Raw genomic sequence first — 13466 nt, forward strand, 5'->3', positions numbered from 1 at the left:
TTTTTTTTTTTTTTTTTTTTTTTTTTTTGAATTTGATGTTCAGAGTCACTCTACGGAAGAAGAAGAAGAAGAAAGACACATCTGATCTGAGCCCCGATTTGCTGACTTACGGGCTTTGTGTTGTGTCCTCTCTCATCGCTTCCTCATTTTCACTTATTTTATATTAATGGTCCCTCACTTTCTCCTCTATTTACCCTTTTCCCATACTAAAAGCCCATCTCTAAACAGGCCTGGACTTTCTAGAGTAACGGCGTCGTTTAGAGTGGTTCATACTGACTGTTTCACTTTCTCTTTTGTTTGACCTTTTTTTTTTTTTTGGTTGGCTCTCTTGGCAATGGCGGCGGCGACGGGAAATGACGACGACAACGGCTTCGAAAACCAGCTTAAACCAGAATCTGAACCGGCTCTGGTCAACCTTTCGCCTCCTCTGTCTAAGAACGCTCAGAAGAAGCAACTGAAGCAGCAAAGATACGAAGCGAAGAAAGCTGAGAAGAAGGCACAGGAGAAGGAGCAGAAGAGGAAGGAAGGAGAGAGAAAGCATAAGGAATGGGAGGAAACCCTAGCGAACGCGACGGAGGAAGAGAGGCTGAAGCTGATTGAATCGAGGAAGAGTCTGCGGAAGGAGAGAATGGACAAGAGATCGGAGGAGAAAGAGAAGAAGATGGAGCGGCTTAATCGAGCCAAAGAAATAGGTCAAAAGATCGTCGTAGATGTTGATTTTGCGCATCTCATGTCTGAATCTGAGATCTCTAGCCTCGTTCAGCAGATTATGTATTGCTATGCGGTGAATGGGAGAAGTACTTCACCTTGTCATCTATGGCTTACAGGAGTCCAAGGGAAGATGAGTGCTGAGCTTGATAAGCTTCCTGGTTTTGAGAAATGGTTCATTGAGAAGGAAAGTAATTGCTACATCGAGGCCATGGCTGATCAGAAAGATCATTTGGTCTACCTTACCGCTGATTCTGATACTGTTTTGGATGATCTTGACCCCAAGCATATCTACATTATCGGTGGCTTAGTGGATCGAAACCGATTCAAAGGGATCACCATGGCCAAGGCACAAGAACAAGGCATCAAAACAGCTAAGCTTCCCATAGCAGAGTATATGAAAATGTCAAGTTCTCAGGTAACTAACTAATTAAAAGGCCACACAAACAAAAAAAAATCCTCTCTTTGAGCTCCTATGCCCTTTGTTTTCCCTTTATACTTTCTCTCCATGTAAGTAAGATTATGGTTTTTAATTCATTTAGGTTCTCACTGTGAACCAAGTTTTGGAGATACTCGTGAAGTTTCTGGAGACTAGGAACTGGAAAACAGCCTTCTTCACTGTGATTCCTCAGAGGAAAAGAACCGGACTTGATCCTGTTGCTTCTTCGAAATTGGAACCTCAGGAGGAAGACGCTGATGATCATCTGGAGAGGAAAAAGGTATGCGTTGAAGTTCCTCTGGAAAGTAGTAGCTAGATGAATGGAGATTATGCATATGAGAGTTGTTTCTATATCCGCTAAACACTGGTTTCTGTAGCTGAGAATTGGAATCTGGAATGTTTTGTCCCTTTATATGTTTGAGTACTGTCAATTCGTATATTAAAAGATCACATGCATGCGGTTTGGAAACCCAATACTTTATTAACACACATTACCACATGACAGATCAGATGAAAAACTTCATGTTCTTTCAAGTAGATGACAAACAAAGAAAAAAGCATCATTTTTTTTTGTTGCTTAAACCTTGATTTCATAAGCTACAACTTGCGCCTACTAACAGTTATGACTCCCGCTCTGTCAGCTGTCTACGGTATTAGCCATTCTTCTCAGTACTTATTTTGTTGAGTCGGAAATACTTCAACTCTGGCGCCGCTTGCTGCTGAAGATGAACCACTCATCTTAGAATTAGGTTCGTTACCACTGAAAACAAACCCGTTCTGATGGCGATAATGGTACTGCGCCATGTGAATCCCTGGCACAGGCCCGTAGGCTCCGTACTCGCTCATGGCCCCGTTAGGCCTCTTGACCACCAAGCCATTGGTCATACTAACAGATCCAGCACCGCAGCTAACCCCTCGTTCACCCTCCAACTCTCTGTAGCGGTGGAGGTACAATGTGAGGGGTTCGATGTAGTCATCAAAACCGAGCTTGCTCATTGCCCACAAGACGTCCTCAGCAGTAATGGTCTTGCGCTGTTCCCGCTGGCACCGCTCATTAGCCTCCCCTGTTATGAAGCTGATGTACTCCGAGACACACTCTTGGATCGTCTCCTTGGAGTCGTCTGAGATCTTGGCGTGAGCAGGTAAGATCCTCCGCATGATCCGTATCACGTTGGCGATAGGCATAAACCTGTCTTGCTCCCTCACCGTGCACTCCTCTTCACCACCATTACTGGTTTTGTTAGGCTGGATGAATTCTGAGGGACGCATAGTGCCCTCTGCCACCAGAAAATTAGCTGGTAATCCCGACAAAAATAAGAGAAATGGGAGTTTTAGTGCATAATTATTTTGTTAATTGCCTTCATCGCTAGAAGTTTGAGCTTCTATGACGTCTGCATGCCATGCAAACACACTGGTCTATGAGATTGACAAGCTATTTCATTAACTATTAGCCATGAAAATATGGCAGACATGAATAGAGGGATTGCAGAAAACATAAGAGAATGGTTTAGCATGCAACTGAAGGAAGAAGGCTGTAAAAGAGGGATGTGTAGAATGGCACTACCTGGTGCAGGAGGAGTGGTGGTGCCGAGGGATAACTTGCGGTAGCCATGGAAGCCTCCACGTTCCATATCTTTGTTCGAAAATTCACGACTTGGTGTGTTTGTGGATATATAAATAATAATCAATGCCCGAAATTACGAAGCATTTGAAGAAAAGAAGGGAATGAGAGAGATAAAAAAGAGTAAGTGGAATAAAGCTATAGTTTGGCAAGTGTCAGCATTTACAATTTCAGACCTCACAAGTTCCACAACGTGTCAGCCATAGTCGATGTGACCGAGGATCCTTCTCGTCTCCCTTAGCCGTTACAAAAATCCCAATCACCAACGTATTTGTCTTTTTATTCGAACCTTCTAAACTCAACACACCATACAAATACATAGTCGTAGTCTCGTAGAGTAGAGTTAAAATTAAAACTACAGCAAAATAAAGAAAAATGAAACTCGAGAAATCATCTACACGTATCCGTTTTGCGTGCCAAGAAAAAAAACCTAATTTAAAATCTTTCAGTCGAACCCTCATTCTTCCCTCTCTCCCGAGAAGTTGGTCTTGTACAAATCTGCAAGTTTCTCAAAGTATGAGCGAGTCTTGCTGTGCTCAGGCTGTTTCCTCCCACCTTCCATCACCCTCCTGTAGTACTTGTTCATGTTCTCCCACTTCTCCTTACACTTTTTAGCAGATCTGTCGTACCCTCTTTCCTTCATTCTTGCTGATATCTCATCCCAAATCGAACCCTTGTTGTTCATCACCGCCTTGTCTTCCACATCGCTTCTTGTACTAATCAATGCCTGCACTTCCTCTTGCGGCCACCTTCTGCCGCTGCTGCTGCCGCCTCTTGAATACCTAAACTTTATCTCTCTTTGTGTCCGAGCGGAACCACATTTCTTGTCTTCACATTGCTCGGGAAGAATCTGCTGGAGTGGCTGCGGGAACACGGAGGGTTTAGGGATCTCGATATCGTCACCAATAACGCTTTTGATGAAAGTGATGATAGAAAAGCTGCGTGCCATCTCTTGCTTCCGAGCCTCTTCATTCTGTTGCATCCTCTCAATTTCCTGTTGCCTCCAAGCTTCCTCGCGGCGTATCCTCTCGCCTTCCATCTTCTCCATCACCTTAATCAACTGGTTATGCATCTTCTCCTGCCGCTTCATCATACTCCCCACCAACTTCTCCAAGAATTGCTCCAGATTGACCCTTGTTTCCCGCTTTCTTTTGCCCGCGACGGTCTTGCGGACGTCAGGGGATGAGTCACTATCGCTATTAACAGAGGAGCTGCAAATATCAAAATAAAAAATGTTCAATTAGCAACTCTTATGGAAAACTCAAAGCTACCAACACGATTTCATTTTGCAATAAACTAATCATCCCAAAAGTTGCCAAGAATCTACAGACAAACACTGCTGCTTAGAAATGGTATAAACAACACTCAGAATCAAAGACTGTACAAGGTGGTAATGACGCCGCCACATCAGTCTGACTACAAAGTATAATGCTTTAAGCTGAGAGATGTTCAACCAAGGACGCATTAGTTAAACCAATTCAGAATCAAATGATGCAGCAAGCTGAATTATACAGAGCAACCCCAAGAGTCAAGAGAAAGAGTAGTTTAGGACTACTAAACGAGCATCTAATAAACACGTTAAGAATACAAAAAAAAAAAAAAAAAAAAAAAAAAAAATTTTNATTTTCACAGTAACAGATCCAAAAAGCTTACATTTTTATTTACATATATAAAAATGTATATAGTGGTGTAGGAATTACCTGAGAGAGACCCCATCCAAAGAGAGGCGATTGCGAGCTTGAAACTGCAAATGGAGGGGAAGAGGAGCACCAGCATCATCACCCTTTGGAATCCCACGAGTCAATTGACCACTTTGCCCAACGTCAGCAATCTTCGATCCCAAGGGAGCTTCGAAGCAGCCAAACCCCATCTCCGGCAGCCTATCTAGGGTTCCGACGAGAATATCAAGGGGATGTCGATCATCCGACGGAGGCTTAACGCCACACCTGATAGGTTTGAGTTTCTGAGGAGGGGAGGCCAAGTCTGCGAGCGTAGCCAAAGCGTCGTCGTTTCCTTGAGAGTCCGATTGACGGCTGCCGTACATCCACCCGCAACCACCACCTGAGCCATCAAAAGGGTCAACGTCTTCGTCGAAGTCGTCGCCGACTCGTTTCCGACAGTCGCCGGCGAGAAGCTCCATTTCGGAAAGGAAAGGTAAAAAAGGGAAGAAAAACAAAAAAAGGGGCGGCGTGAAAGAAAAGAGTGGCCAAAGTAAAAGCAGTTCAAAGGGTAAAAAAAAAACTCTGTAGTTACGATTCTACCCTCGAAGGAGCAACAGAACCTCCATTTTATCCTGACTTCACTTCACTTCTTGAGTCGTTTCCTATACCCGTTGGCGTTGTTGCATTATACAACCCGAACCTCGACCCGAATATGTTCGGTAGTTTTCAATTTGTATCATCAACTACAAACTTCCCAATAAGTTTCGTGTAAAGGCCAAAAACGCTTTAGGGGCCTGTTCGTTTGTGTGGCTCAGCGAATGCCGCGGAGATAGATATTTTTCTCCCGTTTTAGATTTTAAAAAAAAAACAAAAAAAAAAGGAAAAATCATACGGAAATTTATTCCTCTAACAAGCCGTGTCATAATGAGACAGAAATTATTCCGCCTATCAACTTATTATTATTATTCCTCTTAAACCAGAAAAAGGCTTGACATTTTATTTTGGTTCAAAAGATCAAAGATGTATTTTTTTTTTTTTATTATTGACAACAAAAATATTTAGTATAAAATCAGTAATAGAATTGAGGAGGTAGTAGAAACTAGAAACTAGAAACTAGAAAGCTGCTTCCTTTTCCTTTCTTTTTTTTAATAATAATATTTCGTTCATACGTTTGGGGGAAAAAGGCAAGTGCGTTTTTAGTGAATAAAAAAAACCATCACAGGTTTTTTTCAAACGAGTTTGATCAAATCCATTTTCAGATTATGTTTCATTTTTGTCTGTTATTATTATTTAGGAGGTTGGTTGGTTTGACAAAGTAAATTAAAAAAAATAAAAGAAGAAGGCAAATCTATCTTTTGTGTGTAAATTTTGAGTTTTGATAATGATGATGAGTTGCCGTTTGGCGAAAAGCTATGGTTTTATCAGATTGTTCTTCTTGTGTAGTAGTAATAATAAGAATAATAATGGGAGTCGTCTTCTTCGTTTTCCTCAATTCCCGGCTGATGCGTTCTCTGCGTTTCGCAGTTCGAGGTACAGATCCATGATGTCTGCTTCTTCCTCCTCCTCCTCCTCAAACCCCATGTCCCGTGAGGATGCTACACTCCTCCCATCCATTGATGACAAGTACGGTGGCGTCAGGACCGAGATGACTCATCCCATGGATCCTTCTCTCTTCTCCTCACTTCTCCGTGCCTCTCTCTCTAACTGGACTCTTCAGGTTCTCTCTCTCTCTTTACCTTTTTTTCATCTGATTACGAGTATTCATATAAATTCCATCAAAATTATCACATTGAATGAGTTGGGGTTTTAAAGTGTTGATCTTGTTGTCCCTGTTCTGTTTTGATAATTATTGTATTCTAATGCGGGCCAGAGACTCTTATTATGTTACTTACTTACTGTGCTGCATATAGTAAAAAGTGTGGATCTTTTTCTTCTTATGTGTATGTTTTTGTACTTTGTAGGGCAAGAAAGGAGTGTGGATCAAATTGCCAAAGCACCTTATCGGTCTTGCTGAAAGTGCTGTTAAGGTGTGTTTGTTACTTCAACCAGATTTGTTAAATTGTTTTGGAGATTCTTCATGTCACACTACTGACTGGTTGTGTATTTTATTATGTGTAGGAGGGATTCTGGTTTCATCACGCCGAGAAAGACTACTTGATGCTTGCGTATTGGATCCCCAAAGATGTCCATACGCTTCCTGCCAATGCATCTCACCGTGTTCGCATAGGTGCCTATGTCATTAACCACAACAAAGAGGTGTGATGAGATGAGATTTTCAATGTGTGTGTTTTTTTTTTTTTTTTTTTTCATTTGAAAACATCTCCAAGAATGGTTCACATCTCTGTTTCTGTTTCTTTTTTAAATCCAAAAGGTGCTGGTCGTTCAAGAGAAGACAGGACAATTTCAAGGCCAAGGTATCTGGAAGTTCCCCACCGGAGTAGTGAATGAGGTGCTGCTTCACTTCTTATAAACTCATTACATAGTTAGGTTAGGTACAGCTCTCTGATGCGCCTTTTTTTTTTGTTTTGTTTGTGTTGACTCAGGGTGAAGATATCCATGATGGCTCAGTCAGAGAGGTGAAAGAAGAGACTGGAGTAAGACTTCTTCATGCAATAACTTTTCACCTGTCGCCTTTACAGTTTACATGAGTCCAAGAGCTAATCCCACTCTTCTCTGGATCTTATGTTTTCAGGTGGATACAGAATTCGTCCAAATATTGGCGTTCAGGTTGCAAATCCATCCAACCTCCAACCGCATCATCTGCTATATTGCAACTTAAACTGATTATTATCTGTTTTGAAATTCTGGCAGACAAACACACAAAACCTTCTTTGAAAAGTCAGATTTGTTCTTCGTTTGCATGTTAAAGCCCCTTTCTTTGGAGATCAATGCACAGGAATCAGAGATTGAGGCAGCTCAGGTAACATCTTTTCCTCCCCACTTGAACAACTTTCCAGTCTCATCTCATCCACCCAAACACTAACAAACCTCTCTTCTCTTTCTGAAAATGGGAACTTGGTGCAGTGGATGCCTTGGGAGGAATACACAAAGCAACCATTTGTACAGAAGCATGAACTCTTGAGGTATATGACAGACATTTGCTCTGCTAAAACCGACGGAGGCTACGAAGGCTCCACTCCTATTCGTGTCTCGGCGCCTGATCAACAAGGGGCGCCTGATCAACAAGGAAACTTGTACTACAACACCCGCGACTTACATTCGCGCCATTGACCTTCTTTCTCAACAAACAGAGCAGTCCTCACAGATTCTAACGAAGCTGGTTTATTTGCTGCCTCTCTCTCTCTCTCTATCTATGTAAGCATTTTGACTGACACTTGAATCTTTTTAGCTCTCAACCAAAAACATAAAAAGCATCACAAATGAAAACATATGCATTCAGTGCGATCCAAATCCAATACAATGGCTTTAATGTTACATACAATTCAAAGAAGCAGATTCGTTAGTGAATCCTATTGTTCAACAAACACACTTGATCCTCTTAACACAGCCGCAAAATCTAAACCCTTAATTAAATGCACATCTGATTTTACATCACCAACGCGCCAATGTTCGTTCTATCACACGATACCTTTATACATCGATAATTACGAATTTATATGGGTCGTAAAAATAGGCATGTGTGTATAATATATATATATATATATATGTATTTATGTATCTATATACAGAGAGATCCACTTCACCGATCCTTTTTTAAGTTCTTGTCCTACCGGAGGCAGCTCCAGCACCACCGTTGCTACCGCCACCTGTGGCCCCATACATATGGTTCTGCTGGTGAAGAAACTGATGATGTTGGTGATACTGCATCCCACCGCCACCGTAGAAACCACCAGCATCGCCTTGATGCTCTCCGGGCTCACCACCAGTCTGTGGCCTCCCGAGTCCAGTCCTCTCCCCTTCGATCTCCCTAAACCTCTGCAAGTAAACTTTCAATGGTTCAACATAATCCTCAAACCCTAGAGTGGTCATAGCCCAGAGCAAATCGTCGCCGTTGATGGTCTTCCTCTTCTCCTTCTGACACTTATCGGAGGCTTCTCCGGTGACGAAACTGATGAACTCGGAGACACACTCCTGCATGGTCTCTTTGGCATCTTTGGAGATCTTGGCGTTGGCGGGCAAGGCCTTCTTCATGATCCTGCTGACGTTAGCGATCGGCAAGAACCTGTCTTGCTCCCTGGGAGACAACGAGGACTGTCCGTTCTGGTTGTTCCCGTTTTTCCCTCCACCGGAATCCCTATCGGAATCCCCCATTTCTGAAAATATTACAAGAAAAACAAAAAAGCTGGAAACTTTACTCTCTTTTTGTTTTCAACAAATCATTCCATCATTTGATTCAAATCGAATTCAACTGGTGGTTGACTTGAGTGGGAGGGGAAGACTGATGCGAGAAATTTAGGGTTTTAGTAAAAAAAAAAGAACGGGTGGGAATTGAAAAGTGTCGGCTGAGATTTGTACACAGTGTGGTGAAGGGAGTCGCCGGAGTTTATATAAAGCGAGGATGCACGACTTCTGTTCACGTGACACGTGCGCACATATGAACCGTCCAATTACTGATAAGATTCTGACAACTGGATACGTGCTCGACCGTCGGATTGGAATGATCTTGTTTGAGTGAGTTAAACAGCTCTTTATCACTCTGCCACGTGTTGTGGACCGTTAGTGGACCCGGCCAACTTTCATTTGGACCCGACGCGAAGAAGAGGAGCGTGGTCAACACACAGCAGAGAGAAACAGAGCGCGTGGAAGACACAGTGGAGAGATGAACGCGTTAGGGAGACAGAAGGTAACTGCCACTCAACGACCCATCGGTCAATTTTTTCACTTTTTTTTCCTTTTTTTTTTGGGTTAACAACTAGAACTAGAACTAGTAGTAGTAGTAAAAAGAAGATGGGGATTTGAATTGGTTTGGGATCATGAGGGTGTGGTCTCTGTGGTGGGGTTCATTGCCATCAAAACTGCATCGACCAATCAGATCAGACAGCTGTTGGAAACAAAGGGTCCAGTTTTTGTCCACTTTTGACGGTCTCGATCTTCCCCGATGGGCCCAACCATTGTCGCTTTACTAAGCGTGTGATTATTACTTAACCATAATCACCAGCTTCCAGCTGTATTAATTAAGCTCCTAATGACATTACTAATGGGTTTGTCCCACCTGGGGATCCTGATGGGCCGGCCGTAAATATTAATCAGTTATCAAACTGAATGGCCCATTGAAAGAAGGTGATGATACTGTGATAGAAATGTTGACAATGTACCAGGCTTCTTTCTCTTTTCAATGTAACGAGGGAGGAATTGAGAAAGTGTGGTTTGGTCAACAAAACCCTAAACACAAGGCATCGTGCTGACTGCTGACTCCATCCTACTAGTACTATAGATGTGTGTACGCCACGTGGAGACGAAAGTCAATCAGCGTTGTGTTATTTGTTCAAAGCTGAATGAAATGTGTGGGGTGAGAGAAAGTATAGTTGAGGGTAGGCTTGATTCTTTTGGTTCCTGCATGACTACTCCAATTCAATTTTGTAGCGCTTCTTAGACAAATTAATAAAGAAAAGGAGAAACGTCACATTACATACAAACGTTGCACCAAATTTAATTAAATACTTATACGGAGTGAAAGAGTAGGCGAACCACTCAGTAATTGCTTCCAAGTGCCGTCTCTCTTTCTCTCTCCGGGGTTCATTGATTCATTTGGAAGATTCAGCTCCCAAATTGACCCTTTCATTTACAAGTCAGCCATGAATTAGTTTTTTTTTTTTAATAGAAAAGCAAAGAGGGTTATATGGGTATAAAGAGAAGCTGCCGTACAGAGCTGTGTAACCTGAAGCCACGCAAAGGGTCTCTTCCTCTTCTTTAGCTTCTTGTATATATATATCCTCGTTCATGCTATTCTCATTTCTTTAACAAAAGCAAACAATATTCATATTGTTGTGACAAAAGGCAAAAAGAAAAACATTTTTCTTTGATTTTTAAAAATGGGAAGCTTCGTCATTCTCCGTTGCTTCATCATAATCTTCTTCTTGTTGTTCAACGGAGCATTTGGGAATATATGGACCAGAATGGAGATGGTGGAGATGGCTGGCTACGGCGAACAGAAACTCTCCTCCGTCATCATCACCGGATCTCTTCTTTGCGACACTTCACGTCCTCGCTTTCATTCCATCGCTATTCCAGGTATATAGTTTCTCTACCTTTTTCTCTTCATGCTACTTGTGCGTTCTGAGTACTTACATGATCCTCACTGGTGCAACTGTTGCCATCAAGTGCCACACTGGATCCAAAAAGAGGTCCAAATGGATTAAGGCTGTTACTGATGATTTGGGAGAGTTCGAAATCGATCTTCCCTCCCAACTCCACGCGATTCCTGACCTCGAAAACACATGTTTCATCAAGCCAGTACATGTTCCTAAGCCCTACAGATGCTATCACACTTCTACCAATATACACAAACGTATCAAACTTGTTTCCTCTACCAATGGCTTCCGTGTCTACACCTCAGGGAAGATCAGGTTACAAGGTTACAGTGCAAGATCATAACAAGCTCATGGTGTCAACATTTCAACAAAAGATTTGAACAGAAACAGCAGATTCTTCAAGTTCCATCATGTGAAAACCATTCGTTTCTTCTGGTCCTCGTTTGTTTAGCTGGCGCTTCAGTCACAGAACCGAGTTGAGTCTCTCTATATTGTATTTCATGTTGCAACGGTGTAAAAAAAAACATACGCGGTTTACATCATGTGTATAAAGGCCCTCATGTTTTTGGTACAAAAGTAGCGTGATCACATTAGAACATATATCAGATGAAATGTTTAGCAGAACTAACCCAAATAAAATTTGCTGAATAAACGACACAAAGCATGTCTCTAAACTTGCAAACATTGAAGACAAGACTGAGAGAAAGAGATAACTCAGGATTGAGACGCTTTGGGGTGAGTTTCAGAGAGTATGTATGTAGCAACATCACCACAGCAAGTAAGCTTATCAGCTTTTTCTTCAGGGATCTCAATCGAGAACTCTTCTTCAATAGCCATAACCAGTTCCACCTTGTCTAAGCTGTCTAGCGACAAATCCTTCTGGAAATCAGCCCTTTCAGTAACCTGTGTAAGTAAACTAACCCGTATTACAAAACAACCTTTTCACTAAAAACACTATACTGGTTAAGAAAAAAGCAGCATTTTGATAACCTTGGAGGAGTTAGTTTTGTCATATTTCTTCACCAGTTCAATAACCCTAGTCAAGATTTGATCTTGGCCTCCATCTGCAACAGCTCCTGCTGTAAAATTCATATAACCATTACCAATAATCTTGAAAACATTATCGTTTTGAAGCTGCAAAATGGGTCTGACAGAGACTCTCAGTCCCAAGTGTTGCAGGATTAAGCTCCTTATGCAATGCATCTGAAACAAACATGAAGACATCAAAATCAACAAGTGGACGAATTTCCAATAAAGTTTCAGCCTTTTAAAGAGGAAAAAAAACAATTAAAATATCCCTTCCATTGATGCCTAATGTTTCAAGCTTTAACGGAACAACACCACTGAGGAACCAATTTCAAGCTTATAAAAACTGAGACTTGATACACCGAATTTCAAATTTCAAATAGAAGCCACACAGATCGAAATCTATTGAAGCCCATACCTGCGACTATCGGGATATGCCAGGGAGTGACGATCTTTAGGTCTAAAGCGGGAGAATGGCAGAGAGCACAGAGCAGAACAGAGCAGAGTGCAGCAGGAGAGAAGAGAACAACACCTTCTGGGCCAAAAATATTAATGGGCCTTAATAATATGGATTGGTAGGCAATTAATGCGTCGTCGTTTGACTTTGAAAGCCCAAGAAAGTTTATGGCCTTTTCTATACAGTTCTCCTGCTCATTTCTAATTATGGCTATGTGATTGCTCTTATTATATAAACTTATATTTCCCAATTTAGTAAGGCTGCTGAATCTTGGATTCTTGTAACGTGAGTTATTAATAGAAAAAACTTTAATACAAGAAATAGTTGGTAAATAGGGGTATAGTCCTATATTACTAGCATGGTTAGTGGACGATATTCAATTCATCTCCATGTGTCTAACGTTTGAAGTCACGCTTTTAATAGAGAACTTATCTATGAATGACATAATGTAGTAGGTTAGGTATTAAACTCTGCATTAAGGTTACTAATTAAAATTTAAGTGGTACATAATATAAGACCAATGAATTATACAAGAAACAATATGTTTTAGAATAAGATACTGGTATATGTGATGCAAACCGTATATATCGTCAACGGTAGATATATGACTTGTAAAAGTTATATACCAACAATAATATATTCATATTATATCGTTTAACTTAATGGTGAGGAAAGACAAAAATCTCTCATATTTTGTTCAAAAAATTTAGAAATAAATACAATTTGGATACCGGTAATTGCCGGAATTGCCATCATTTGTGTTAAGTTTCACCCATCCAATAGATGGTAGTGTCCACGCAAAGAGTCTATCGACTGGCACGACATTCACTATTGTTCCTCTCCAACTTGAGTGTTCGAACTTCGAATGACACATCTCTATAGCCAGTATTAGTTTTGTTAATGTGTTACTAATCGGATTCCAAAACTGAGATAAGATATGGGTTTTTTTGTTGGTTCCCAAAAAGTGTAAAATAACGAAATAATAAGTGGACGGCAAATAAGTGATTAATATAATGAAGAAAAGAAAAAAAGTAAGCGTATGAGAGAAAGTTGGTAATAATTTGGATGGCACAAGTAATGCCTTCTGTACTACTACTAAACTTTGTTTGAAACCTCTTCTTCCACTTGGTGATTGAATTATTATTTTAATAAGTATTATACAATTCAATTGATAGAAAATTAGTAGTAATATTGAAAGCAAACGAAACAACAGTGGGATAGCAAATCTTTATCGTCATCAACCATTCCCCATGTTCCTGCCCACTTTGATTCCCCTCCCAATAAGAATTATCATGATTGCCATTTTCATTTTCAAGTTTAAAAAAAAAAAAAAAAAAAAAAA

General features: G+C 41.0%; 7 protein-coding genes across 10 annotated transcripts; 3 read left to right on the top strand and 4 right to left on the bottom strand.

Moving 5' to 3' along the window:
• On the top strand, positions 279-1621 carry LOC104724595 (tRNA (guanine(9)-N1)-methyltransferase-like). Its single transcript, XM_010443121.2, has 2 exons — positions 279-1126; positions 1251-1621. Exons 1-2 carry the CDS (start codon positions 335-337, stop codon positions 1461-1463), a joined length of 1005 nt encoding a protein of 334 aa, XP_010441423.1. The 5' UTR covers positions 279-334; the 3' UTR covers positions 1464-1621.
• On the bottom strand, positions 1654-2876 carry LOC104724596 (nuclear transcription factor Y subunit B-6). 2 transcript variants are annotated; one of them, XM_010443122.2, is made up of 2 exons: positions 2712-2876; positions 1654-2442 (listed from the first exon to the last, which is right to left on the bottom strand). In XM_010443122.2, the coding sequence occupies exons 1-2, from the start codon at positions 2776-2778 to the stop codon at positions 1814-1816; spliced, it is 696 nt and encodes a 231-aa protein (XP_010441424.1). In that variant the 5' UTR covers positions 2779-2876; the 3' UTR covers positions 1654-1813. The 2 variants fall into 2 exon arrangements, with proteins under 2 accessions (XP_010441424.1, XP_010441425.1); XM_010443123.2 differs by having other exon boundaries at positions 1654-2424; positions 2712-2871.
• On the bottom strand, positions 3028-5243 carry LOC104724598 (trihelix transcription factor GTL1). Its single transcript, XM_010443124.2, has 2 exons — positions 4469-5243; positions 3028-3979 (listed from the first exon to the last, which is right to left on the bottom strand). Exons 1-2 carry the CDS (start codon positions 4906-4908, stop codon positions 3226-3228), a joined length of 1194 nt encoding a protein of 397 aa, XP_010441426.1. The 5' UTR covers positions 4909-5243; the 3' UTR covers positions 3028-3225.
• LOC104724600 (nudix hydrolase 2) lies at positions 5379-7840 on the top strand. Of its 3 annotated transcripts, none has more exons than XM_010443129.2 (9): positions 5383-5651; positions 5954-6146; positions 6391-6456; positions 6548-6685; positions 6801-6878; positions 6973-7023; positions 7122-7156; positions 7241-7349; positions 7454-7840. In XM_010443129.2, exons 2-9 carry the CDS (start codon positions 5970-5972, stop codon positions 7658-7660), a joined length of 861 nt encoding a protein of 286 aa, XP_010441431.1. In that variant the 5' UTR covers positions 5383-5651; positions 5954-5969; the 3' UTR covers positions 7661-7840. The 3 variants fall into 3 exon arrangements, with proteins under 3 accessions (XP_010441428.1, XP_010441431.1, XP_010441430.1); XM_010443128.2 differs by having other exon boundaries at positions 5383-5613; XM_010443126.2 differs by having other exon boundaries at positions 5379-6146.
• Positions 7821-8915, bottom strand: LOC104724599 (nuclear transcription factor Y subunit B-2-like). Its single transcript, XM_010443125.2, has one exon. It carries the CDS (start codon positions 8699-8701, stop codon positions 8144-8146), a length of 558 nt encoding a protein of 185 aa, XP_010441427.1. The 5' UTR covers positions 8702-8915; the 3' UTR covers positions 7821-8143.
• LOC104724601 lies at positions 9857-11241 on the top strand. The gene is made up of 2 exons (XM_010443130.2): positions 9857-10621; positions 10692-11241. Exons 1-2 carry the CDS (start codon positions 10423-10425, stop codon positions 10982-10984), a joined length of 492 nt encoding a protein of 163 aa, XP_010441432.1. The 5' UTR covers positions 9857-10422; the 3' UTR covers positions 10985-11241.
• LOC104724602 (acyl carrier protein 3, mitochondrial) lies at positions 11156-12213 on the bottom strand. The gene is made up of 3 exons (XM_010443131.2): positions 12086-12213; positions 11632-11844; positions 11156-11544 (listed from the first exon to the last, which is right to left on the bottom strand). Exons 2-3 carry the CDS (start codon positions 11842-11844, stop codon positions 11356-11358), a joined length of 402 nt encoding a protein of 133 aa, XP_010441433.1. The 5' UTR covers positions 12086-12213; the 3' UTR covers positions 11156-11355.

Source organism: Camelina sativa, chromosome 11, assembly GCF_000633955.1.
Source record: "Camelina sativa cultivar DH55 chromosome 11, Cs, whole genome shotgun sequence".
Lineage (NCBI taxonomy): Eukaryota > Viridiplantae > Streptophyta > Magnoliopsida > Brassicales > Brassicaceae > Camelina > Camelina sativa.

Excerpts from the sequence above, each read along its gene's own strand:
- LOC104724595 (XM_010443121.2), top strand. The coding sequence starts at position 335 with ATGGCGGCGGCGACGGGAAATGACGACGACAACGGCTTCGAAAACCAG. Across the intron at positions 1,127-1,250 it reads TGAAAATGTCAAGTTCTCAG|GTTCTCACTGTGAACCAAGT; the intron begins GTAACTAACTAA and ends TAATTCATTTAG.
- LOC104724596 (XM_010443122.2), bottom strand. The coding sequence starts at position 2,778 with ATGGAACGTGGAGGCTTCCATGGCTACCGCAAGTTATCCCTCGGCACC. Across the intron at positions 2,443-2,711 it reads CACCACTCCTCCTGCACCAG|CTAATTTTCTGGTGGCAGAG; the intron begins GTAGTGCCATTC and ends CGGGATTACCAG.
- LOC104724598 (XM_010443124.2), bottom strand. The coding sequence starts at position 4,908 with ATGGAGCTTCTCGCCGGCGACTGTCGGAAACGAGTCGGCGACGACTTC. Across the intron at positions 3,980-4,468 it reads TTGGATGGGGTCTCTCTCAG|CTCCTCTGTTAATAGCGATA; the intron begins GTAATTCCTACA and ends TGATATTTGCAG.
- LOC104724600 (XM_010443126.2), top strand. The coding sequence starts at position 5,811 with ATGATGATGAGTTGCCGTTTGGCGAAAAGCTATGGTTTTATCAGATTG. Across the intron at positions 6,686-6,800 it reads TCATTAACCACAACAAAGAG|GTGCTGGTCGTTCAAGAGAA; the intron begins GTGTGATGAGAT and ends TAAATCCAAAAG. Across the intron at positions 6,879-6,972 it reads CCACCGGAGTAGTGAATGAG|GGTGAAGATATCCATGATGG; the intron begins GTGCTGCTTCAC and ends GTGTTGACTCAG.
- LOC104724599 (XM_010443125.2), bottom strand. The coding sequence starts at position 8,701 with ATGGGGGATTCCGATAGGGATTCCGGTGGAGGGAAAAACGGGAACAAC.
- LOC104724601 (XM_010443130.2), top strand. The coding sequence starts at position 10,423 with ATGGGAAGCTTCGTCATTCTCCGTTGCTTCATCATAATCTTCTTCTTG. Across the intron at positions 10,622-10,691 it reads TCATTCCATCGCTATTCCAG|GTGCAACTGTTGCCATCAAG; the intron begins GTATATAGTTTC and ends TGATCCTCACTG.
- LOC104724602 (XM_010443131.2), bottom strand. The coding sequence starts at position 11,844 with ATGCATTGCATAAGGAGCTTAATCCTGCAACACTTGGGACTGAGAGTC. Across the intron at positions 11,545-11,631 it reads ACAAAACTAACTCCTCCAAG|GTTACTGAAAGGGCTGATTT; the intron begins GTTATCAAAATG and ends TTACTTACACAG.